This window comes from Dendrobium catenatum, unplaced genomic scaffold (assembly GCF_001605985.2).
Source record: "Dendrobium catenatum unplaced genomic scaffold, ASM160598v2 fragScaff_scaffold_188, whole genome shotgun sequence".
NCBI lineage: Eukaryota > Viridiplantae > Streptophyta > Magnoliopsida > Asparagales > Orchidaceae > Dendrobium > Dendrobium catenatum.
The window spans coordinates 739717-767295 of record NW_021318650.1 but is presented as its reverse complement, the minus strand read 5'-3'; the positions used below and the strand labels follow the sequence as shown (position 1 = coordinate 767295).

General features: G+C 38.0%; 1 protein-coding gene across 1 annotated transcript in view; it reads left to right on the top strand.

Moving 5' to 3' along the window:
- Positions 1 to 27579, top strand: part of LOC110100341 (mediator of RNA polymerase II transcription subunit 14) — a 52305-nt gene that overhangs the window by 20108 nt on the left and 4618 nt on the right. Inside the window, exons 5-7 of the mRNA XM_020827794.2 lie at positions 3858 to 4845; positions 4934 to 5937; positions 26341 to 27416. Coding sequence (XP_020683453.1) covers positions 3858 to 4845; positions 4934 to 5937; positions 26341 to 27416 — 3068 coding nt within the window. The remainder of the gene's footprint in view (positions 1 to 3857; positions 4846 to 4933; positions 5938 to 26340; positions 27417 to 27579) is intronic.

The following is a 27579-nucleotide window of genomic DNA, read 5'->3' as shown; positions in this document are numbered from 1 at the left end:
TGATGGGCGGACGAACAGTTATTCCCTAGAATGGAAGGGTCGCAAATTGAGGCTGCTGCCTACCAGTTTGTCCCAGGGCGCCTCTCTACAGCTTGTGAAACCCGCTCTCCGTTATCTCCGGAAAGGCTCTACTGCAACACGACAGAGAAACAGATTCTCTGGTAGCCCTGGTATCCATTGAGTCAGATTATCAAAGCACCAAATCGGAGCCACACCCAGAGCTGCAGCAGATCCTGAATGATTTCAGTGACTTGCTACCAAATTAACTTCCAGCTTGACTTCCTCCGGACCGACCCATTCAACATCAGATTGACTTAGTGCCAGGAGCCAATTTACCAAACTTACCGCACTATCAGTTAAGTCTGTTAGAACAACAACAACTCCAGCTGATAGTAGAAGAACTACTCCAAAAGCAGCTCATTCAGCACAGCAGAAGCCCGTGCGCCGTGCCGGCCTTGCTAGTACCGAAAAAAAGACGGGTCGTGGAGGATGTGCGTCGACAGTAGGGCCATTAACAAAATCACGACGAAATTCAGATTCCCGGTACCAAGGCTTGAGGATATGCTGGATAATTTATCAGGGGCTAAGTTCTTCTCCAAGTTGGACCTCCGCAGCGGGTACCACCAGATTCGGATTCGCAGTGGAGATGAATGGAAGACGGCTTTCAAGACGCCTACTGGTCTTTATGAATGGCGGGTAATGCCGTTTGGATTGTGCAACGCTCCCTCGACGTTTATGCGTCTCATGACCAACATACTCCGGCCATTGTTAAACAAATGTTGCGTGGTCTATTTTGACGATATATTAGTCTACAATACTGGACTGTCGGAGCATTGGCAGGATTTGAGAGCTGTCTTACAACTGCTCCGAACTCATAAGCTTTACTTGAACAACCGCAAATGTGAGTTTGCAAACCCCACTGTCCATTTTCTGGGTTTCGTCATTTCGGCTGAAGGAGTATGTGTAGACGAGCGTAAAGTGATGGCTGTCCGAGATTGGCCACAACCCCGCTCCGTATCAGACATCCACAGTTTTCATGGCTTGGCCAACTTCTACCGTCGATTCGTGCGAGGATTTAGTGTCATTACCGCGCCTTTGATGGATTGCTTAAAGCAGAGTTCATTCAGTTGGGGAGCCGAGCAGCAACGCAGTTTCGATACCATCAAGGAAGCTCTGAGTTCCGCACCAGTGTTGGCCATGCCGGATTTCACCAAGCCATTTAACGTCGACACGGATGCCTCATCAATCGGCATTGGAGCTGTTTTGTACCAAGACAACAAGCCCGTTGAATTCTTCAGCGAAAAACTCAGTCCCACTAGGCAGAAGTGGTCTGTTTACGAACAGGAACTCTATGCCGTGGTCCGAGCCCTCAAGCAATGGGAGCATTACTTGTTGCATCAAGATTTTGTCCTCTGTAGTGATCATCAGGCATTGCAGTTCATTAACTCCCAGAAGCACATCAACCGGATGCACGCGAGGTGGGTGACATACCTCCAACGATTCAGCTTCGTGCTCAAGCACAAATCCGGAACTCAAAACAGGGTAGCGGACGCTCTGAGCAGAAAATCTGCTCTTCTTATTCAACTTCAAACAGAAGTTACGGGAATGGAGTCCCTGAAGGATTTGTATGCCGATGATGCTGATTTCAAATTGCCCTGGACTGAGTGTTTGTCAGGGAAATACTCGGAAGGCTTCATGATTCAGCAAGGCTACTTGTTTAAAGGCAATGCTCTGTGCATACCCGCTTCATCCATGAGGCAGCTGCTGATAGAGGAAATGCACACGGGAGGGTTGTCTGCACACTTAGGAAGGGAGAAGACGTTACTACAGCTTCAAGATCGATTCTATTGGCCTCACATCCGCCGAGATGTGACCAGATTTGTGGAAAGATGCCATGTGTGCCAGACTTATAAGGGAGGCAGCCAAAACACAGGTTTGTACACTCCCTTACCGGTGCCATTGACAATTTGGGAAGACCTCAGCATGGACTTCATTCTGGGCTTACCTCGCACGAGGAAAGGAGCTGATTCCATAATGGTTGTAGTCAATAGATTCTCAAAGATGGCACACTTCCTTGCTTGTAAAAAGACCAGCGATGCGCTCGGAATTGCCAAGCTTTTTTTTTAAGGAAATTGTCCGACTCCACGGGTTGCCACGCAGCATTACTTCAGATCGCGAAGTAAAATTCGTGAGCCATTTTTGGAGGGAACTCTGGAAGCGATTGAAGACCGACATCAACTTAAGCTCTGCGTATCATCCTCAAACTGATGGGCAAACAGAGGTTGTTAACCGGACCTTGGGCAGTATGCTACGCTGCTTGGTTACAGACCATCCGAAGAGCTGGGATGAAGTCCTAAGCCAAGCCGAGTTTGCTTATAACTCGATGACTAATCGATCCACCGGTATGTGTCCTTTCCAAATTGTATACACTAAGGTTCCTAACCATGTGGTCGATATTGCTGTTTTGCCACAGCTCAAAAACATACCGGCTCACGACATGGCTGAAAGGTTCCAACAAATGTTAATAGATGTGCGGCAGAGGCTGGAGCAATCCAATACTGACTATAAAGAGAAGGCTGACGTTCACAGGCGTGCCAAAATTTTCCATCCCGGTGAATTAGTTATGGTGAGATTGAGGAAAGAAAGGTTTCCCGCCGGGACATATTCAAAACTTAGTCCGCGTAAGATCGGACCAGTAGCCATCAGGCGCCGTGTCAATGCGAATGCCTATATAGTTGAGCTCCCACCGGATATATTGACACCTGCTACCTTCAACGTCGCAGACATATCGACGTATCATCCCGCCGATACCGCGCCAACACAGCTCAGTTCGTCGGATACGAACTCTTCTGAAACAGGAGGGCACTGATGTGGTCACTTGCTCACATGTGCTACTTTGCAGCACCGTATCACTTTATTTCCTTCTCCATTATGTTTTTAACTAATTCTTGTAGTGGCACGTTGCCTCTCCCTTTTTAGCCGTTTTGCTGCTTTTAGTTACTTTAAGCGGATGTATACAATATATATACCTATACTGAGAAAGTTACAGGTAGACAAGAAAAATAGAAGTTATTTGCTTTTCCCTTTATTCTCGGCTTTTCCTATGTTTCTCTTCTTCTCCTTCGTCTCGCAGCACCGTTTCATTGCTTTTCCACAGCAGATTGCTAAGCTGGGAATGATTGATCTATATTCCCCAGCTTGAGGGGGAGTATAAAATCTCAGTCACTCTCTCTAGAAGAGATCCGACGGCCACAAATCAGGATCCGTGGGAAGCCCGCCTAGATCACGCCTAAATCACGATGATTTCCTTTCATAGTTAGGTAGCTGATTTAGGAAGAAATATATGAGGGCAATAATGCCTTATTTTGTGGTTATTTGTTTATTTATTAAGATATCTTGTATAGATTTATAAATAGGGATGAAATTGTGTTATAATATATGGTTTTTTCCCTCTCAATCCCTGATTTCAACATATATATATACACACACCTGCCTTTAACCTCTACTGTAGGTGAGCGTAATTTTGTCAATAACTCAGCGCTTTGTGTTTTTATACTTTATTTATCTTTATCTTTTCAAGTCTGTTTGATCTTCTCAGTTGTGGCACAAAGAAAATACTTTTTATTTCATGTTCTGTACTTTAACTTCTGCTAGTTATTTATTTTGTAAATGCTGTGAAAACTGTTTAAAAACTTTACATTATTTCCATTCTTAACATAAAATGATCTTGTTTTTTTGAAATAAAAGAAAACTTTTTTAAACTGTTTGAAATAACCTTTGCAGGAAAACTTTTGTAAACTGTTTGAAACAACTTTTGCAGGAAAACTTTTGTAAACTGTTTGAAATAACTTTTGCAGGTTTATGAAAACTGCCTGGCTTCTCTGAAGATTCCAAAATCTATTTTGCATGGTTCAGATTTATTATTGATGGGGTTTCCACAATCTGGAAACTCATATTTTTTGTTGATGCAGCTTGATAAGGATTTTAGACCTCTTTTTAATTTACTAGAAACTCAACCTGATACGGGTGGAAAGTCACAGTCAGTCAGTAACATCAATCATGTTATTCGCTTTAATAAAATTGACATTGGTCAGATGCAGATGGTTGATGATGATTTGAATTTAAGCCTTCTAAACTGGGAGAAGATAAGCACCCTGCCAAACTTAGCAACTTTGAATCAACTTTCTAAAAATGCTCTTCCAGAGTTAGGGTTGGAGCATGCGTTGCAGCTTCCTGACTGTTCTCAATCAAGTTTTTCATCTATTGTGGACGAAGTGTTTGAATCTGAGAAAGATGTATTAGGAAACCATCTTTCCAATCAAAGTTTTTCCTCTTCATATGGTGTGCCATCCTTTTCTCACTTGAATTCTCTTTCTACTTTTGGTCAAGGAACAATGGTTGGTGTTGGAACCCCTAAGTTGGATGGTGGAATCCAAAATTCTCAAAGTAATACCTTCAATAAAGTTTCTTCTGGTTTGAATGGTTCATTTTATCTATCTGGTAATGCTAAGGGTCAACTTAACAGTAACAGTTCAGCTATGTTCACAAGCTCAATGAGAAACCCTCCTTTTCAGAAACTTCCATCTTCAAAATCTGAACAGGATTTGAGCTCTCTCAAGTCTCTGTATTCTACTGAACTTAGTCAGTTTAATGCTTTGGATGAGGATCAGACCAAATTGATAAACAGTTCTGGTTCTTCATTAGTTGCGAATAGAGCAGGGACAACTGTTTCTCGGGTCTCAGTACCTGTTAGCAGAATGAATGGTTCCAAAGGTTCTTCTTATAGCCATTTAGTTGGACATTTGGGAAGTACCGGATCAAGTTCATTGACTGCTGCCCCCTCTTGTAAGCGAATAACTTTGGCTATATTATTAAGGGTAGTCTTGATTTACCATCTTTTCCTTCTTAACTTGTTGAGTTTTTTTTACCACAGGTCAAGCTTCAGAATCCGGAGCATCCCATGCCATAGGGCTCAGGGCTATTTCTAAACCGGAGAGAACGCCTCATAAAAGATCTCTTTCTGAGATTTTAACCATGATACCATCATTCAAAGAGCTAGAGCAGGATGATCGACCATGGAAGAGAATGAGAACCTTAGAATCTACTGATTCATTAGGACTATCAGCTTTCCCATCATGCAGATCTGGTGAGCACATGTATGGGAGTCTTCTTGCTGAAGCTATCCATGGTAATGCTCCTTCAAACATATATGTGTCTGTCCTCCTCCATGTAATTAGACATTGTTCACTTTGTATCAAGCACGCTAGACTAACTAGCCAGATGGAAGCTCTTGACATTCCATATGTTGAAGAAGTTGGTCTACGAGCTTCATCTTTAAACTTGTGGTTCCGACTGCCACTTGCTCAGGATGGCTCGTGGCAGCATATTTGTTTACGTCTAGGCAAACCTGGAAGCATGTATTGGGATGTTAAAATAAAAGACCAGCATTTTCAGGAATTATGGGAACTTTGTAAGGGAAATAATAGTACAACATGGTACCCTGGTGTTCGTATTGCTAATGCATCTGATGTTGATTCACATATCCATTATGATCCTGAAGGAGTGGTTTTGGGTTATAAAACAGTTGAAGCTGATAGCATTGAGAGGCTTGTTTCAGATTTAAGAAGGCTGTCTAATGCACGTTTATTTGCTCGTGGGATGAGGAGGCTAATTGGTGCCAGGGCAGATGATAAATTAGATGATTTAACTGCAAGCTCTGACAATAATTTGCAAATACAAAAAGCTGCTAATGAGCCTGTTGACAAGTTAACCGAACAGATGAGAAGAATTTTCAAGATTGAGGCTGTTGGTCTTATGAGTTTATGGTTTAGCTACGGCTCAGTGCCTTTTATGGCACACTTTGTTGTTGAATGGGAGGCTGGCAGGGAGGGCTGCACAATGCATGTTTCTCCGGATCATCTATGGCCACATACAAAGGTTTGTGCTTTTCTTTTTTAAATTTTTTTATTTGTGCTGGTTAATTCAAATACTTTCAACACTGTCGTTGTCAGGTCTCAAGTCCTGGATAAGAAAAGTGGAGGGTGCGTTGGGTAGTCGACTACCAGCATAAAACTTGTTGAATAATCATGACATGAATTCTTTAAAAAATTATGTTAATGCTAGGGCGTCCTCTCGAAGCGATGCGTTGCATGGCCTGAATATAACGACAAGTGTGCAAGGGCCACTGCATCGACGCTCGCATGGAGTGTTAAATAGTTAAGGGTTCCCACATCAAGGATGGATGTTGGAAATTAAGTTAGTCCATGAAACTAAAATTAGGATTGAAACTTAGAATTTATGTTCCCTTATAGAAAAATTAATGGAATTGATAGATATTATGATTCATAGGAAGATAAATATTCTGTGGATCTAGGAAATTAAATGGGTTGGAGAGAAGACTAAGGAGATTGATAGTTTAGTATTTAAACTATGATATTCGGGTAGAAGTCGTACTAAAAATGGTGCAGATATGATTATATATAAGAGTTTGAAGGATAATGTTATAAATATTAATATAATTGGAGATACAATTATAGGTTTAAAGATTGTTGTTGATGATAATATTGCTAATATTATAACTGCTTATGTTCATCAAGTAGGTTTCGATATGAGTTCAAAATTAAAATTTTGGAATGAAGAAGAATTAATACAAAAGATACCTCTTAAAGAAAGTTGTTATTTGAGGAGATTTAAATGAACATGTTGGTAGAGAGGTAGATGATTTTAAAAGCATTCATGGTGGCCATGAGTTTGGAACGATAAATGAATGTGGTAAGAACATTTTTAGATTTTTCTTTAGCTTATGATTTTTTCATCACTTATAAAAATGGATATAGTAAAACTCATATTGATTATTTTCTTATAAGAAAATTAGATCATTTACATTGCAAAGATTTTAAAGTTATTCCGAGTAAAAATTTATGTACCCACATCGATTATTAGTTTTGGACTTTAAGATTAAGGGACAAAAAATAAAAAAAATAAAATTAAACGATTTTCTAGGATTAGATGGGAGCATTTAAAGAATATTTACAAAAATATTTTTGAGAGTAAGATTTTATATCTTAAAATTTTGTCTGTGCATGAAGATGCTAATGTTATGTGGAAAAAAGTGACTAGTGATATTAAGATTATTGCAAAAGATGTGCTTGGAGTATCAAATGGAAAAACTCATAATAGTAAAAATAGTTAGTGGTAGAATTCAAATATGCAAGAAAAAATAAAAAATAAAAAGATTTGTTTTAAAAATTGGTTTAGATGCAAAAAATATAATAATTGGGATTGATATAAAAATGCACTTAAGGAATATAAGAAATCAATATGCGATGCAAAAATTTTAGCTTTTAATGATTTATATAATAGATTAGATACTAAAGAGGGAGAAAAATATATGTATAAGTTAACCAAACATATATTAATTCAAGTGAAGTGTATTAAGGATGAAGATCAAAAAGTACTTTTCTTAAAAGATGATATTCAACAAAGGTGGATGAGATATTTTGTTAAATTTTTTAATGAAGATTGTGATAATACGATTGATTTTAGTGACCTTAGCACCCAAAATGAAAAGAAAGATTTTTGTTTTTATCGGCGTATTAGTAAAACCGAAGTTAGAGAGGCTTTAAAGAAAATGAAGTGTGAAAAAGCTGGTTGGCCTAATGATATCCCAATAGTGGTGTGGAAATGCTTAGGAGATGAAGGAATTTCTTGCATTACTAGACTTTTTAATACTGTTTTAAAGACTAAAAAGATGTCAAATGAGTGTGTTAATTTCTATTTTTAAGAATAAAGGTGGTGCACAAGATTGTGCGAATTATAGAGGAATTAAGTTAATGTGTCATACTTTAAAAGGATGGGAGCGAGTTATGGAGCGTAGGTTGCGGCGTGATACTAATGTTTCTCAAAATTAATTTGGATTTATGCCGGTAGGTCTACTATGGAACCATACATTTATTGAGTTGGTTTGATGGAGAAATATAGAGAGGATAAGGAGGATCTACATATGATATTTATTGATTTAGAGAAACATATGCTAAAGTTCCAAGAGAAGTACTATGGAGAGTTCTTGAAAAAAAGGAGTTAATAATGTTTATATTCAAATCATTAAAGATATGTATGTAGGAGCTATTACTTGTGTTCAAACACAAGATGGTTTGACCAAGTATTTTCCTATTTCGGTTGGATTACATCAAAGATCAGCCTTAAGCCCATATCTTTTTGCTTTAATCACGGATGTTATCACTAGACATTTGCAAGAGGATGAACCTTGGTGTATGTTTTTTGCAGATGATAATCTTTTTGTTGATAAGACTAGAGAGGGAGTTAAAGGTAAACTTGAATTATGGAGGTCAACCTTAGAGTCTAAAGGTTTTCGCTTGACTAGATCTAAAACTAAATATATGGAGTGTAATTTTAATAGTAATAAACCTAGTGAGGGGATTTGTGACTTTGGGGATTAAGTCATTAATAAGAGTACACGTTTTAGATATCTTGGATATATTATTCAGAGTGACGGTGAAATAGATGAGGATATTATCAACAAAATTCAAGTTGGATGGTTGAAGTGGAGGAATGCATCGGGCTTTTTGTGTGATAGAAAAGTTCCCCTCAAACTTAAGGGAAAATTCTATAAGATGGTGGTGAGACCTGCAATGCTTTATGGTGCCGAATGTTGGTCATTAAAAGAGAAGCATAATATTAAGTTAAGTATTGCAGAGATGAGGATGCTCAAGTGGATTAGTGGCTTTACCCTTAGAGATAGGATATGAAATGAGCATATATGTGAAAAGGTTGGAGTAGCTCCAGTGGAAGATAAGATTAGAGAGAATCGCCTTAGATGGTTTGGTCACATTAAACGGCGAACTTATGATGACCCGGTTAGGAAAGTAGATGTATTAGATTTGACTTATGTTAAGAAAGGTTGTGGTAGACCTAAAAAATATTTGGTTAGAAAATATTAGAAATGATCTTTCTTTATTAGATTTAAATGAAAGTTTGACTTTTAATAGAACACGATGGAGAAAAAAGATTCATGTAGCCGACCCCACGTAGTGTGACAAAGACTTGATGTTGTTGTTTGTTGTTGTTAATTCAAGTACTTTTCTTGCTGCAATTTTTCTAGTTTTTTGGTGATATATGTATTTCTTATATACCTTTTCTTTTTTCTTTTTTTTGTTTCTCTTTCGGCCGTCATAGTTTCTGTAGTGAATAATTATCTTTTGGTCCCTCATATACATGCCTATTCTGATGTGAAACCAGGAATTGTTTATTTAGAAATTAATAAAATTTGTTGGAGCAATTATAAAAATAAATTTAAAACTTCTCAAAATTGAAAACTCAAGAAAGATCTAAGAAGTCAACAATGCATCAGGCAATCCGTTACAGCTAAATTTGCAAGTTCCTTAAAATAACAACTTAAGCAAACATAATGAAATGATTAGCCAGCTAGAATCCGACGGTTAACAAAGTAATCGTCTCACCTTGAGGCTCAAAGTCACTCTTCTACTTCTAGGATTGTCGGAGGAAGAAGAACCCTACGAGAAACGGGATAACTCCAAGGTAGACGGCGCAAATGATCCGTAGTGGTGGTGAGGGAAGCGGCGGCGGTGAAGGTGGGGAAGCGGGTGGATGTCCGTTGATAGTCCAGTCGTAGTCTTGAAATTGGTTGTCTATGACGTCCACGAGAGTGGGAAGGATGCGATTCAAATAATCTTCAACCGTGTCGTCCGAGCCAAATCCAACGTTGAAGAACGGTGAGCGGGTGAGGTGAATGTCTCCGTAGATGTCGAAAACCAATTCGCTCTCAAGCTCGGGATCCGCCATGCATTGTGGGATTGAGTAGGGAAGAAGAAATAGGGTGGTGGGAGAGCTTGCCGTGATCTAGGGAGAGGGAGGGAAGTCACGACTTGGGAGGAAGAGCGGGCGGGTGAGGCTATGGGGGAATAAACACAAATCTGAATTTTAATTCAGATTTCCTAAATTATGGATGACTTAATTTCAGTTTCAGAATTTCAAACTTGAAATTAGTCAAGGAGGGAAAGAAATAAGGGTGTATTAAAAGAGAATTAATAGGGGAGAGAGAGGGGAGAGGGCCGGCCATGTATAGTGATGAGAGGGATTGAGAATTTAAACAAGTGGGGACCACAAGGAGTTAATAAAACTAATCAAAAATATGAATTTAATTTCAGAATTTGATTGTCTTAAGTAATTCCCAAATTCAAATGAAAATATGAGGGGAGTTGAATTTGAATTTCAAATGTGTAATTCCTATTAATTGACTTTCCAAATTTAATACGGCTTAATTAGGAAAGCAATTAAGAGAAGAGAATTCGAAATCCAAAGGGGAGAACTAGGGGAGGAGTCGGCGGCAAGGTGAAGCCAGCGGGTGGCCGGCAGGCGGGTGGCTGGGCTGCAGGCCGTCGGGGTTGGGGGGCGCGGGTTGCTGGCCGGCGGGTGGCTGGGCTGCAGGCCGTCGGGTTTGGAGGTCCAGGGAGGGTCGGCGGCAAGTAGCCAGGGAGGGAAGAAAGGAAAAATTTTTCTAGGGATTCGATTGGCCACGGATTCACTCACCTCAATTATATTCAATCTGAAGTTCCACAAAGAAGGCTTGAACGAAAATCTAGAAGCCACAAAGAGATCTATCTTCTCTGACGAACTCACTAAGAGATCTAGGAGAAAGAAACTCACAAAGAGAACATAAGAGTAAAATTTTCATTCATCAAAACTAAACTCAAATACAATGACTAAGCCTATAGATAGGCCATTCGAAAATAAAAACCATAAAGACGATATTGCCCTTGAGCTACAATAAGCACTAACTCCTCATAGGGGTCCAAATGGAAAACATGAAATATAAATGACATGAATAAAATAAAACATAAAAATAAAGACTATTAATCATGGCCGTCGCTCGACGACCCCTCCGATGGTAAGTGTGCCGAAATCTCCTATGGATGTCCTCATCATTCTCCCCAGGTGGGAGGAAGCTCGACCCTGTCGAGCAAGGGTCATGAGAACTCTCGTACAGCTCCAGAAGGTCAGGATCCAGCCTCTGTATCTTATCACGCTCCAGCCATGTATTCTCCGTCTCTGGCTTTCCTTTCCAACGAACTAGGTATCTTCGGCGCCTGCCATCCCTAGTGGAAATGATCTCATTACTGAGTATAGTTTCTATCTTCTCCGTATTAGGTAATGTGGGAATTTTGGGGAGTGGAGGTAGGCTTGGGATCTCACTTGGTATGGGCTCACAAGGTTCAATATTTAGTGGATTTTCAGGGTTAAAATCAGGGCCATCAAAGGCTACTAGACCCTTAATGTTAAATGTGAGATTCATGTTGAAACCTTCTGGAAGGTCATACATAGACATTACTGTTTATTTTGGAAGTTATTTTGAAGGGTCCCGCGCTTTTAGCATGTAATTTCTTTACATCCCCTGTCAGAAACTGTTCCAGACGAATCCGAACCATGACATAGTCTCCAACTTCGAACTCCTTGAATCGTCGCTTAAGATCAGCATTAAGTTTATATTTATTATTACTTTGTGCAATTCTTTTATTAATCTGTTGATGCAATTCCTGAAGATGTGATGCAAATGCGGATGCAGACTCTGACACTCTAAGCTTAGGGCTCATTGGGATTAAATCTATCGATTGCCTAGGTTGGTATCCGTATATAATCTCAGCTGGACTCATGCCTGTGGTCTAATTAACAGAATCATTATAAACAAATTCGGCAATAGGCAGGTTAGAATCCCAATCTCTAATGTGCTCACCTACTAAAGTCCTAAGAAGGTTCCCAAGGCTCCTATTGAACACTTTTGTTTGACCATCCGTTTGTGGGTGAAAAGTGGTGGATAACTGCAGTTTAGTACCCATCTTAAGCCATAAAGTTTTCTAAAAATAACTCGTAAATTTCACATCTTGATCTGACACAATTGTTTTTGGGAGTCCATGAAGTCTGACAATTTCATCAAAGTATAACTTGGCAATCCTAGAGGCATCGAACGTTTTGGCATATAGGAGGAAATGAGCCATCTTAGAGAAGCGATCTATTACTACACAGACATAATCGTGCTTCCTAACGGTTTTGGGTAGGCCTAAAACAAAGTCCATACTAATATCTTGCAATGGGCAGTTTGGGACGGGAAGTGGTGTGTAGAGGCCGGTGTTCTGCTTTCTTTGCTTGGCTAATTGGCAGGTATGACATCGTTTGATCAATCTACTAACATCCTGCTTGAGGCTGGGCCAAAAAATCTATGTTCAACTGTTGCAATGGTCTTTGCTTGCCCAAAATGCCCATCTAAGCCTCCAGCGTGTAGCTCCCAAACGAGGAATTCAAGAAATGATGTGTTGGGAATACATAACTTGTGAGACTTAAATAAATAATCATCTTCCAACAAGAAATCATCTACAATTTGTTTACTTCCAGTCGTTAGTGATAAATATGCTTCTTTAAAATCAGGGCAGTCCTTATAATCTTCTTTGATACGTTCGAATCCAACAACTTCCGTTCTCATTTCTCTAGTGACCATTACTCGACGACTCAAAGCATCTGCTACTTTATTCTCAGCTCCGACCTTATGTCTAATTGTGTAAGTGTATTCTTGGAGGAATTCGACCTAACGGCCTTGCCTGGCATTGAGTTTCTTTTGAGAATTAATGTACTGCAAAGCCTCATGATCCGAAAAGATAACAAATTCTTGAGGCAGGAGGTAGTGCCGCCAATACCTAAGAGATTGAATGATAGCATAAAATTCCTTGTCGTAGGTGGAATACCGTTGTCTAATGTCATTCAGTTTCTCGCTAAAGTAAGCAACTGGGTGTCCCTCTTGAGATAGGACTCCACCTATGCCAATTCCTGATGCGTCACAGGTCACCTAAAAAACTTTAGAAAAATCGGGGCTTCCATCATTCGTTTCTTAATTTCCTCAAAGGCCTTAGTTGCTGGTATAGTCTAATGAAGTTCTCCTTTCTTAAGGCAATCCGTTATTGGTGCTATAATGGTGTGCTAAAATTTTGAATAAACCTCCGATAAAATGTGGCAAATCCGTTAAAACTTCTAACATCTCTAATATTCTTGGGTTCTGGCCACTCATTTATAGCTCGTACATTTTCTGGGTCCGCAGATATTCCTTGATTGGATATGATAAATCCAAGGAAAGTCACACTATTGGTAAGCCATTTACATTTGGCAGGATTAGCAAATAGCTATTCTTTCCTCAGGACTTCAGAAACTTGTGTTAGATGATTGAGATGTTGATCCACCGAAGTGCTATAGATTAAAATGTCGTCAAAGTAAACTACTACGAATTTTCCTAAAAAGGGTCTGAGGACTTGAGTCATGACTCTCATAAAGGTACTTGGAGCGTTACTCAGACCAAAAGGCATTACAGTCCATTCGTAAAGTCCCTCTTTCGTTTTGAACGCAGTCCTCCACTCATCTACCGGACGAATTCTAATCTAATGGTAGCCACTCTTAAGATCAATCTTGGAAAAGAGGGTGGCTCCGGTCATCATGTCTAACCTGTCATCCAGTCGGGGAATGGGGAACCTATACTTGACAGTAATCTTGTTGATAGCACGGCTATCGACACACATTCGCCATGAGCCATCCTTCTTGGGAGTTAGCAGTGCAGGGACAGCACACGGGCTAAGGCTCTCTTTGATGAATCCTCGTTGCAGGAGTTCATCTATTTGTTTCTTCAGTTCAGCATGTTCAGTTGGGTTATACGGTGGTGAGGAAGGTTTGGTAAGGAAGCTCCGGGTACTAGATCTATCGCGAGTTGTAAGTTACGTAGAGGGGGTAGTTGGTTAGGTAAGTCTTCAGGGAATACATCAGAAAAGGTTTTAAGGAGTGGATGGACCTCTTCAGGAATGGGTTCACCTACTTCTTCATTGGCTTCTCGAGCCACTAGGGCGTACATGGTGGTTCCTTAGTTAATCTCATCTTCTACTTCCTTTGCAGTCATGAGGTGTAGCCCTTTGTTTTGTTTGGCTGGGGTAGGCTTGGCTTCCGTCTTAGGGGGTTTAGGTTGTGAAGGTATTAACTTGATCTTCTTCCCGTTATGCTCAAACACGCAGGTGTTTGTTCTCCCATAAATATGAACGTCGTTATCAAATAACCACGGACGACCAAGGATAATTTGACCTACGTCCATAGTCAAAACATCACACCAAATCTTTTCATAGTCAAAACATCACACCAAATATTTTCCTGATATCCCACAAATTCTATAGGAATAAGGATCCGATCCTTAATTTCTATGGTAGTCGAGTTTATCCAAGAGACCTTATACGAATTTGGGTGGGGTGTTATCTTGAGGTTAAGTTTGAAAATCATAGCCGAAGAGACTGCATTGATACAACTTCCACTGTCGACGATAACTTTGCAGCTCTTTTCTCCAATCTTAGTAAAGGTATGGAAAATGGAGGTCCTTCGCCAATCATCACTCGGTTTCGGTTGGGACAACGCACATCTAACGACTTGCAAGGCAACATGTTCATCCTCAGTGAAAGAGTCTTCTTCCTCATCAACACGATGAACTATATCTGTTTCAGGTTCGTCCTCATCTTCATCCACTTCTTCAATTATGGTGACCTTGTAGGGGCTAGAACATTGCGATGCAATGTACCCATACCCATGACACCTATAACACTTGGTTCCTGAAGTGGCTTTGGGAGTGTCACGTTCGGGGGCTTTACCTATAAAGTCCAGGCGAGGTGGGGCTGAACTAGCAGTGGGTCGGTTTTGGGGTTGTCCGGATGAGGTTCTATACGAAGTGAGCAGGAGTCAAAATGCTTAGTGTGGGAGTGGGTACTAGACTCCTCGAGTTCGAGAACTAGACTGCAGGCTGCCTCTAACGTGTCTATTCCTCTCGCAAAAAGTTCAGTTCGGAGATCTTCCCTAAGGCCAGCTCTAAACATGAACAGGATTTGTGTGGGGTAGCAGATTCTTCGCCATTGCAATGGATCAGAAAATCGTCGAATGCTGAGATGTATTCTTTAACGGGCTTGCTACCCTGGGTCAGCCTATTCCATTTATTTAGGAGCTTGGGGTAGTAGGACGGATGGAGGTATTTTCTCCTAAGTTCTTGCTTCATAGTTCTCCAGTCGGTGATGGGATGTTCGCCTCGAGCCTCATGCATATTTTCTAAATTGGTCCAGTACAGGTTGGCTCGACCAGTGAGTTTCATTTCGGCGAACCTAACTTTCCTACCTTCCGAATTGTTGTACCATTTGAAATAACTATCCATCGCTTTAAGCCAATCCAAGAAAACTTGAGGGTCAAGGGTTCCATCGTATGTTGGGACATCAATTTTAATGTCTTAAGCAATTAAGCATCATTATCTCTCCACGGGGTCTCATTTCCTAAGGTGTCCTGATTTGGTCTAGGGTTATGACGGTATTGATCTCGTTGTAGTCCATGATTGGTTATGGTGTCATCACCATAAGGTGAATGCGGCCTAGAAGGGGTGTAAATACCGGGGTTTCCTATGCGCTCTATGTTATCCAGTCGATCACTTGTTTGGCGCCTAAAGTCTGCTAAGTCCGTTGGGTGTTGCGGATTTGCTGCGTAATAGTTCCCAATTGGCCCACTATGAGGTCTAGAGTTGCCTGTATATGTTCCGGATCCATGGGTGGAGGCTAGGGGTTGCTAGGGGAAGTACCGGGGTGGTGGACAGCACCTAGACGCTAAGGTAAAATGCTCCTAATGCCTCTATATGATGCTGAAATGTTGTGGACAGCAACCTACAGCAAGGGCCTAAGGTGTCTAAGTGTTAAGGGCGGGTTTTGACGAGTGGACAGCAACTTATGACAGATTTAGGGTCACCTAAATGTCCCTAAACAGTGCAGGAAAAATTATGGACAGCAAGGTTTTCTAGTTTGGCAAGTGTCCTAAGCGATTGGGCGAGTTGTAATGACATGTAATATGCTTGCTTAATAAGATAAAAACATGTAGAATTTTTACTGGACAGCAAAAACACACTAGGGAATGAAATGCTAGGATGATGTAATGCTTGCAAACAAGTAGGGAAATATGTAGATAGCTTCCTATGATGACTTCTAGCACATGTAAAGCATGCTAGCCATGATGTGAAACCAGGAATTATTTATTTAGAAATTAATAAAATTTGTTGGAGTAATGATAAAAATAAATTTAAAACTTCTCAAAATTGAAAACTCAAGAAAGATCTAAGAAGTCAACAATGCATTAGGCAATCCGTTACAGCTAAATTTGTAAGTTCCTTAAAATAACAACTTAAGCAAACGTAATGAAATGATTAGCCAACTAGAATCCGTCGGTTAACAAAGTAATCGTCTCACCTTGAGGCTCAAAGTCACTCTTCTACTTCTAGGATTGTCGGAGAAAGAAGAACCATACGAGAAACGAGATCACTCCAAGGTAGACGACGCAGACCGTAGTGGTGGCGAGGGAAGCGATGGCAATGAAGGTGGGGAAGCGGGTGGATGTCCGTTGATGGTCCAGTCGTAGTCTTGGAATTGGTCGTCTATGACGTCCACGAGAGTTGGAAGGATGCGGTTCAAATAATCTTCAACCGTGTCGTTAGAGCCAAATCCAACGTTGAAGAACGGTGAACGGGTGAGGTGAATGTCTCCGTAGATGTCGAAAACCAAACCGCTCTCAAGCTCGGGATCCGCCATGCATTGTGGGATTGAGTAGGGAAGAAGAAAGAGGGTGGTGGGAGAGCTTGCCGTGAGCTAGGGAGAGGGAGGGAAGTCACGGCTTGGGAGGAAGAGGGGGCGGGTGAGGCTATGGGGGGAATAAACACAAATCTGAATTTTAACTCAGATTTCCTAAATTATGGATGACTTAATTTCAGTTTCAGAATTTCAAACTTGAAATTAGTCAAGGAGGGAAAGAAATAAGGGTGTATTAAAAGAGAATTAATAGGGGAGAGAGAGGGGAGAGGGGCCGGCCATGTATAGTGGTGAGAGGGCTTGAGAATTTAAACAAGTGGGGATCACAAGGAGTTAAAGAAAACTAATCAAAAATATGAATTTAATTTCAGAATTTGATTGTCTTAAGTAACTCCCAAATTCAAATGAAATTATGAGGGGAGTTGAATTTGAATTTCAAATATGTGTAACTCCTATTAATTGACTTTCCAAATTTAATACGGCTTAATTAGGAAAGCAATTAAGAGAGGAGAATTTGAAATCCAAAGGGGAGAACTAGGGGAGGAGTCAGCGGCAAGGTGGAGCCAGCGGGTGGCCAGTGGGTGGCTGGGCTGCAGGCCGTCGGGTTTGGAGGTCTAGGGAGGGGCGGCGGCAAGTAGCTTGGGAGGGAAGAAAGGGAAAATTTTTCTAGGGATTCGATTGGCCACGGATTCACTAACCTCAATTATGTTCAATCCGAAGTTCCACTAAGAAGGCTTGAACGAAAATCTAGAACTCACAAAGAGATCTATCTTCTTCGACGAACTCACTAAGAGATCTAGGAGAAAGGAACTCACAAAGAGAACATAAGAGTAAAATTTTCATTCATCAAAATTAAACTCAAATACAATGACTAAGCCTATAGATAGGCCATCTGAAAATAAAAATCATAAAGACGACATTGCCCTTGGGCTACAATAAGCACTAACTCCCTCACAGGGGTATAAATGGAAAACATGAAATATAAATGACATGAATAAAATAAAACATCAAAAATAAAGACTATGAATCATGGCCGTCGCTCGACAACCCCTCCGATGGTAAGTGTGCCGAAATCTCCTATGGATGTCCTCATCATATTCATTTTGTGCATCTTAAATTTAATAATTATCCAGCTACATTTTTCTTGCATTGTAATTTTCTTCATGTAGTTGATAATTAAATATACTATTTGGTGGGGCCATTCTAGTTGCAGATTACATAAAATGTTTAATTTATTCCCTTGACTTGTTAAATAGGAGCCAAAGTAGCCCTACTATTAAAATCTAGGTTGAATTTGATGACAATGTTATGGCATGAGGCAAAAATATCACGGCTGAATCATAGATATAAGACGTTTTGGGAAGCTGTTTTTTTGTACAATTTTTTTTCATTACAATCTCTAATTACTTAACCTAGCCGAAATTAGGAGAAGCCATTACAAGTTAACACACTAGGTGAAGTCGAGATTAGATGATGGGTTGCAAGAGAAGGGAGTTAGGTCTTGATCATTAGTTTTCCTGTGCATACTAGGAGAAGTGGAGACAATAGGTTACTTGAGCAGCTAACATGAACAGCTCTCGAGCAGAATGCATACTTTGTTTATTATATTGATGAAAAGAGTTGAATGATTGAAATACATATTTTATTGTTTCTAAAAAAATAATTTCATTGAATTCAATATTAAAAAGTTAGAACTTTAATATTCTTAAGCACAAAATTTAAACTCAATTTACTTCATTACAATTGAATCAAGACAAAAAAATGTAAATATAATTAGTTTTTTAAAAACAGCATCTCCTTCCCAACCTAAGTAATCATAGTCCAGTCTATACAAAATGTCTGCTCATGAGTTGAAAGGCCTTCCAATGCCATCAGCATTTATAGTTTTTTATTTTTGTGGATTGATAGTGTCTTTTTTTTTTAATTATCTATCCAAAGGATTGATGAAAGTTTTGAATGAATGCTACTAAAAATATGCAATTTAAGTAATTTAACTTGTAAAATATTTTAGTTGATGCCAGTTCTAGTATTAACCTGATGAGATGTAACTTGATTATGCCAGTTCGTATGAAATCAAAATTTGATTTTTAAGGCATTTGGATAGAAAACAAACTATATCGGAAGGGTTTGAAAGGGGTTGCTACTAGCGTTATATAAACTTTGCTGTTGCTGGAGTTTGATGTATGCGGACATGAAGCCCATTGTAGGAATGCTTGCATATTGATATTCAGAATAGTAGGCATAGAAAGGAGTAATAAATTGATTTCCTTTGTCTGCCTATTAGATCATGGATGCTTCAGTTATCATCAAAATGCATCAGTCCAGGTTTGATGATGTTAATTAATAACTATGATAAAATGGATAAAAAGTTTGCAATTTGTTGGATGCATGATAGGGTGCAAGTCTTAATGGGAAAGAATGTCGAAGGAGCTTTTGGAAGACTAGCTAAGTTGGAAGGTGTAATAAATGAGCATAAAGCTGAAGCCCCTGTTGCTAGGCGGAGGCTTGATGTCAGAATCGGATGAGAAATTCAATTCTGGAGAATATTGGATGGAGCATAGGCAGGCAAAGGAAATCAATCTTCCAGCCTGGTTATTCTAGAAGGGTACTTTTTATTGTCCTGCATTTTTATCATCCTTGATGAAAAAATATAGAAAAAGGTCTTTTGCTTTTCGGACCAAGATTTTGTAGGTTCAGTAAATGCCTTAGGATCAAATTTATCACCATGGGTAAATACTTCAATTTTAACCAAGGTTTAAAAAAAATTATATTGGGGATCAAGAAGATTTCCTCAATTAAATTGAAACTTAGGTTTCAAATTGAATCCATGTATGTTTTTTTTTGAATTAAGAACATTAAAAGAATCTTTAAAAAAAAAACACCATAAAAAACATAACCTTAATTCATAAAATACATATCACAAGGAAGAACACAAAGTTCAAAAAATTTAATAAAAGTTCCAAGTTCAAAAAATATAAAAATTAGTGACCTAAGATACAACTAGATTTTGAAAGAAGTCTTTTATGCCCTAAAAATTAACATCATCATTATCAGCATTGATCATCACTAACATGATCGTTTAAAGAATATTCGCGATATCTAATAGCTCTATTGGCATCCTAGCACTCGTGTGGCTGTTCATTTTCTTCATCATCCAACACTTTCACTTTTTTATTTCCTACATCAAGATTATTATAATAAGTGCCCTCATAACAAGGAAATATTTAATAATAATTTATTACATATTTCATAATGAATATATTTTACCAATTTTTGAAGGTATTTTACGTTGGACCTTATTTGTGTTTGGTGAATCTTTTTGCTAATTTCTACTAACTTCTATTATTTTTGCAACATAAATATCAATGTCTTCATTATTATCTGATCCAACATCACTTTCTTTATTACCTTTCTTATTTTGGTTAACCACCTATCATCTCTGTTGACAAATTATCAATAATTAAAGGATCATCATCATTTTTGCGTGATGTTAATTTGATATTTCTATTTTTTAATTTCTTATTGTATATGACATAAATGAAGTTTTTCATCCTATCCACTGCCAAACAATTTGCTCTCATTTTATGTACTTTATTGAATGTGCTCCAATTTCATTCACATATAGAAACTAAATCTATTCGGCTTAAGACTATGATTGCAAACATTTTTAATTATAGTATTTCATCTCCAAAGTGCATCTAGCAGTGCTCTGAAAGTTTAAAAAATAAAATTAGAATAACATTAATTACAAATTTTAACAAACTTAAACATAAGTTTAAATTAACAATGGTGCATGTTTAATAAGCTTAGATTCATCAACTCATTATAAAAACACCATTCTATTATTAGTGTTGACTAGAAAATTGATCAAACCTCAACCTCTTATTTCTTGTCAACCGTCTGATAGTATCAAAATCCCTATTTGTGCCTGTGTATTCTAAATTTTTTGAACTATCTAATCAAAAGTATTCACTTCTTTTAGTTCTTATGTTTGATGCTTATGCATGCTTGGAGTTTTCAATCCTCGACTATAGTTCTCTATGGAGCGTGCTATACTGAAAAAGGAAGGAGTCCTGATAACATTAAATTAAATCTAATTTTTATGAAAACTCTTTCAACATCCATACAAACTTTATTTTATTATTTGTAGGACACTAGTGAGATATTTTGGCTTCGTTCTTTAACTGCAAGTCATAAATCTTCAATAAATTAATCCATAGGATCTCAAATTCCTCTAGTGAAAATCAATATACTATCAGTGCCACTAGTAGGACTAGAATGAGAATAACCCTAATATGATCCATCTTCAATCATTTCATCTATATCTTGTTGGTGTTGATGCTTTGCCTTTATATAGAAACATTCAAATAGCGTGATATCTCTCATTTAGCTTAATTTGGAACTTTCTCACATTGTCCCACATTCCTATGAGTTTAAGCAAGATGATCATTTATTATTTTAATTTCTCTTGTGATAATTTTGCTGTAAAAATTACCTTTGATCAACATGAGTCTCATACTTTCATGCAATATATTTTCTTTTAAAAACAAATTTTACCATTGTAGATTACAAAGGATTAGTAGAACATTAAAAAAATCTAAAGTAATTGATTTTAAAATCTTTAAATAAAATACTCCAACTAAAAAAAATTAAAGAACTATTTCATGTAGTCAAATGTATGAAAACCACATTTATTTTTATATTAAAGCCATGAAAGGTCACCATAGGTTCATCTTCAATTGTTTATCAGAAGGGCGAGGAGCAATGATAAACAAATGACAGAACCATCGTGAGTTGTGGCTCTGCATGCGGTGAGTGGAATCAGGGCATGTGGTAGAACTGGGGATTGTATCTTTTAGGTTTTAATGAAAAAAAGGTTTTATAGGATATATTTTGATTATTATTATTATTTTGTGAAACCCATAAGCCTATAATGTAAAATTTTCAATTAAATGTCCAATTGAAATATTTTCAAAAGCCCATATCAACAGCTGTAATTCTAAACCCACGCCTTAGTGGGTCTTGAATCTTTATTATCCTAAATCCACATCTCGATCAATTGACGTGTGGAATTTGAAAGATGGGGAAAAATAGGTTTTAAATCTTTTTCTTATCGTCTCCGAATGAAATGGGGTTTGAGGTGTAGGTTGTGTGTATTTTTATTTTTTTACTTTTTTAGATATATCATCTATTTAAAAATTTTGGCATATATAATTTACATAAATATCATTATTATACCTTGATTTTTCTAGCTTTTTTTTACTTTGCTTCCTTCTAGAATTAACATTTAAATGAATTGGTTCTTCATTTTGATTGGAGTCTACTTCTAATTTATGCGCACTAATTTGATTAGTTTCCAATGTATCGATTCATGCTTTAACCATGCTAATGTCATTATATTAACAATTTCATTTGTTTAAAAACTCAGTCAATTTTGTTCATAAAGTTGTTAAAATTTCATTCTTTTCATGTTTTTTTTAAGTATTTTGGTTATTAGCTCTATTTCTAAGTAACATTTTAACACATCCTAAATATGTGATACCAATTTGATGCGAGATGATTCAGGGTTATGGTTTCTGAATGCAAGTCATATGATTAGTAGTATGCTTTCTTGTAAGGAAGAATTGTTGATTAATAGATCTTAAGTTTTCAATTAATCCAACAACTTATTTTTTTTTAATGGATATAGAAATGAAAAAAATAGCATAGAGTTTCTGATGTAGAACCAAGTTAGCCATGGTTGGACAATTCAAAATTTGAAATTTAATTTCAGATTTTAATGTTTGGAGAGGAGGGAAGAGTTTGAATTTGAATCTTCTCCAATTAAAGGAGGGAGGAAGGGTGGGCCGATGCCTTGATGGAGATTTAATTGATTGATTAAGAGGGGTTGCTAAGTTTTGAAATTTAAATTAGGAAAGGAGATTTAGATGGAGATTTAATTGAGTGATTAAGAGGGGTTGCTAAATTTGAAAATTTAAATTATGAAAGAAAATTTAGAGTATCTCATTTTCAAAATTTAAATTAATTTGAATGGTGGGGCCTTTCCTAATTTAACCCATCTATTTAAGGAAAATAATATCAGATTTTAAAGAATTTAAAATCAGATTTTATAAACTTTGATTTTGAATTGAGAGGGAAGCAAATTCAAAATTTATGAAATTAATTTTAGCCAAAAGGGTGGAGGTAATTGGGGAATTGATGACTTAATTAGGGAGCTTTAATGGCCTACTAATTAGATGAGAGAGAGAGAGAGGAGTGGGGGCCAAGAGGGAAAGGGGAGGGGCCCACATGCATTAAAGAATATTGGAGGGGATTTAATTAAATTTTCCATCTAAGCTAACTTAAATTAAAAAAGAGAATTTAATATAAATTATCTCTCCAATTTAGATTCAAATTTAAAATGCCTTTATTGGAGGGGCTTTCCAAGTATAACTCCTATTAATTTAGGAAAGAATTTCAAATTCGGATTGAATTGAAATCTAAAATTATAACTCTCATAATTTAGATTCATCACATATGGAAAGTAACCAATTTAGGGATTTGAATTTTGGAGGCAAAGGAGGGATGATTGGGGCCAATAATTTAGGATTAGGGTTAGGGGTGGTCGGCGGCTATGAGGAAGAGGTGGGGAGGCCTTGTGACCGGCGGTTGGGAGGAGGAGAGGAGTGGTTTTGGCTTTAATGGGCCTCCTAATTAGGAAGAGGGGAAGGGGAGGAGCTCACATGTATTAAAGAAGATTGGAGGAGATTAGGGGATTTAATTGAGTTTCCAATTTTAGTCAATTTAAATTAGGAAAGAGAATTTAATATAAATTATCTCTCTAATTTAAATTCAAATTTAAAATGCCTTTATTGGAGGGGCTTTCCAAGTATAACTCCTATTAATTTAGGAAAGAATTTCAAATTCGGATTGAATTGAAATCTAAAATTATAACTCTCATAATTTAGATTCATCACATATGGAAAGTAACCAATTTAGGGATTTGAATTTTGGAGGCAAAGGAGGGATGATTGGGGCCAATAATTTAGGATTAGGGTTAGGGGTGGTCGGCGGCTATGAAGAAGAGGTGGGGAGGCCTTGTGACCGGGGGTTGGCAGGAGGAGAGGAGTGGTTTTGGCTTTAATGGGCCTCCTAATTAGGAAGAGGGGAAGGGGAGGGGCTCACATGTATTAAAGAAGATTGGAGGAGATTAGGGGATTTAATTGAGTTTCCAATTTAAGTCAATTTAAATTAGGAAAGAGAATTTAATATAAATTATCTCTCTAATTTAAATTCAAATTTAAAATGCCTTTATTGGAGGGGCTTTCCAAGTATAACTCCTATTAATTTAGGAAAGAATTTCAAATTCGGATTGAATTGAAATCTAAAATTATAACTCTCATAATTTAGATTCATCACATATGGAAAGTAACCGATTTAGGGATTTGAATTTTGGAGGCTTTGGAGGGATGATTGGGGCCAACGATTTAGGATTAGGGTTAGGGGTGGTTGGCGGCTATGAGGAAGAGGTGGGGAGGCCTTGTGACCGGCGGTTGGGAGGAGGAGAGGAGTGGTTTTGGGTGTGGGGATTCGGCCAAGAGAGAGAAGGGAGGATGGGGTTCGGCCTAGGGCTAAGGTGGGGAATTTTGGCCAAGAGAGGGAGAGAGGAGGAGGGGTCGACGGCTAGGAGGGATGGGGAAGTGGCAGAGAAGATAAACCATGAGCTCGGACGCTTCCTACGGCTAATGGGTAGTGCTTTGCCCTCACCTAGGGACTTCAAACAACGAGCCCGGACGCTTCCTGCGGCTGGTGGGTAGTACATTTTCCTCACCTAGGGACTTCAACTCTCATAAGAATTCTCAAAGCTCTTAAGAATAAGAGTGCATACTTTTTTTCTTAATAATCACCCGTCCCTCAAAAAGAAGAGAAGGGGGCTATAAATAGCCAAAATACAATAATAAGACAAATGACAAAAGTGCCCTTGGAGTCACATAGGTCTTCTCCCTCAAGTGAGAGGGTAAAAACGGAAAAATGCATAAATAAATCAAAATATAAATAATAACTCAAAATAAAGTGGTATAATCATGGTCGTCGATCTTTGACTCCTCTGATAAACTTTCACGGTCGGATGTCCTCATCAGTTTCAGCAAGAAATTGGAAGCACATAAAATAAATTCAGCAGATTAAATTGATTTCCACAAGTTTTTTAACTTGTCATTTTTTTATTAAAATTGAAAGCACTAAACAACAGTATTAAATTATGCAGAGGAAATCATAAAATGGAACAAGGAACAACTTAATAAAAATAATTAAAAAAAGCGTAGATGACCTCCACAAAATCAGGTATAGCACTCAAAGAAATTATATATTCAAGTTGCACTTAATAAAATTGAAAACTTGAAAAGTAAAAGTTTATTCAAGCCAAAATTTTTGAATTACATGCCTCAAATGACTCCTTATAGAATCCATATAAGCTAGGTTAGGAGACAAAGTTCACACAAGATCAGTTTCAATTTAAGTTTGAATTAATTTTCAGGTAAATCTTAGATATCCTAATCGACCCCAATTAAATTTAAGGTTCCTGCTCAACTGAATAGTAACTACCGTATGGTCATATAATTGCCACAAGAACCACGTGCTAATGATGCTCAGTTGCCGTAGAAGTTAAGTTGTACACTCCAATATCGCAAATCTGCACACATCTGCAATATCGGCCACAAATTACCTCAACATTCCTCCCTTATGTAAAAAAAAAAAAGAAATCGAAATCAACACTTATAATTGAATGAGTAATTTCAAACAACCACTTATAATTGAATGAACAATTCCAAACTCCATTGCCTGAACACTTAAACTGCAACCAACATAGTCCACTACAAGAAACAACTAAACCAATCCAACCTAACTATCCAACAATAACCAGTATCCTCCAATCACATCCAATGAACATATACCTTCAAATACTACGAATGTCTAATAATGCCATGCATCATAAATGAAGAAATGATACTGTCTACCATAACCTCTCAAAATTTAATGAGAATTGTCCTTAATTGAATCAAGTACTAAATTCATTACAAACATGTAACCCATCCTGACGTTAGGAAATAAGTTACAAACTTTCTTAGCCAATAAAATTCTTCTCAGCTATCAATCCATCATCATTATTTTTATCCTCCAAAATAGAAATAAAAAAAAACCAACTAATAATAAAAAAAAAAAGCAGTTCACTATAGCCTTCCCAACCTTTTATGAAAACTAACAAACACTGAAACAAGATTGAAACATTACAACCATATAACCTACATAAAGTTAGGAAATAAAATACGACATTTTTTTCCTCAATACAACCTTTCTTGACCATAATCACTAACATGCCCTCCAAAATAGAAATATCAAATAAAATAAATCAAGTAATGCAAAAAAAAAAAAAAACTGCACATTAATTAGTACTTTATGTGATGCTTCTAACTACAAAAACATGGATTTTTCCATCAACATTGTTGTTGTTGCTGTGCTTAGCCCAAAGTAATACTACAACACTCTTTTAGTTTAGAATACCAATGTTATACTTTTGGTAATCTATTGTCTAACATGCTATGTTAGACAATTTTAATGATTATAATGTTATATATAATTCAGTTTTGCATATCTATTATTGGAGGTGGTCCTACGCTGGTTTTTTTTTTTTTGTTTCATGCAGTTCTTGGAGGACTTCATCAATGGAGGTGATGTTGCATCATTCTTGGATTGCATCAGGTTAACTGCAGGACCCTTGCTGGCTCTAGCTGCTGCTATACCTCCTGCTAGGATGTCTGGTCCTGTATCTACTGGTCCCTCTCCCATTTCAAAGCAAGGAAGTTATTTGCCATCACAGGGATTTCTCCCTAATTCATCTATATCCAATGTTGTTATGCCTTTATCTCCTGCAGCTTCAACTGGAACTTCCGTTGCACCTCCTCTTAGCAGTCACAATATTCACAATGCAGCAACTCTGTCTGCTGCTGGAAGATGTGTTTCAGGAATTGTTCCCAGCTCACTGCTACCTATTGATGTCTCTGTGGTCTTGCGAGGCCCATATTGGATTCGTATCATATATCGCAAGAGGTTTTCTGTTGATATGCGCTGCTTTGCTGGAGACCAGGTTTGGTTGCAACCAGCGACGCCACCAAAGGGAGGGCCTGCCTCAGGGGGTTCATTACCCTGCCCACAGTTTAGGCCTTTTATTATGGAGCATGTTGCTCAAGGCTTGAATGCTTTGGAGCCCAATTTTCCTGCGGTTACTCATACTGGCGGGCATTTGAGTTTAAGCAATAGTCTGCAAAGTTCAGCTGCTCAGCCTCTGTCAGCTAATGGCAATCGTTCTAGTCCTGTTACTGGTGTTGGAATGCCAAGACCTGTAACAATTATTGGAAACCAGATGTCTGGCAACTTGAGTCGCGTCAGCAATAGCATGCTACCAACATCTGGGATGCCTTCAGGTATATCTGGGGTACCGATGCGAATAGCTCAAGGTACTGGAGTTCCTGTGCATGTTAGAGGGGAACTGAATACTGCTTTTATTGGGCTTGGAGATGATGGAGGTTATGGTGGTGGATGGGTCCCTCTAGCAGCTCTTAAAAAGGTTTTACGTGGCATTCTCAAGTATCTTGGTGTCTTGTGGTTGTTTGCACAGTTGCCTAATCTTCTGAAAGAGATATTGGGTTCAATCCTAAAGGATAATGAAGGAGCACTGTTAAACTTGGAGCAAGAGCAACCAGCCTTACGCTTTTTTGTTGGGTAAGTTGTGAGTTTTGTAATTCATATGTGCATGCATACTTCTGTAATGGTTCATGTGCATTTTTTTTCTAGTAGTAGTATTTAAAACGGGTATTTACCCTTTGATGCTCCTATTCTGTTTCACTGCAAATGTTTTTCATTCTCATCTAATATTTATGTTGTA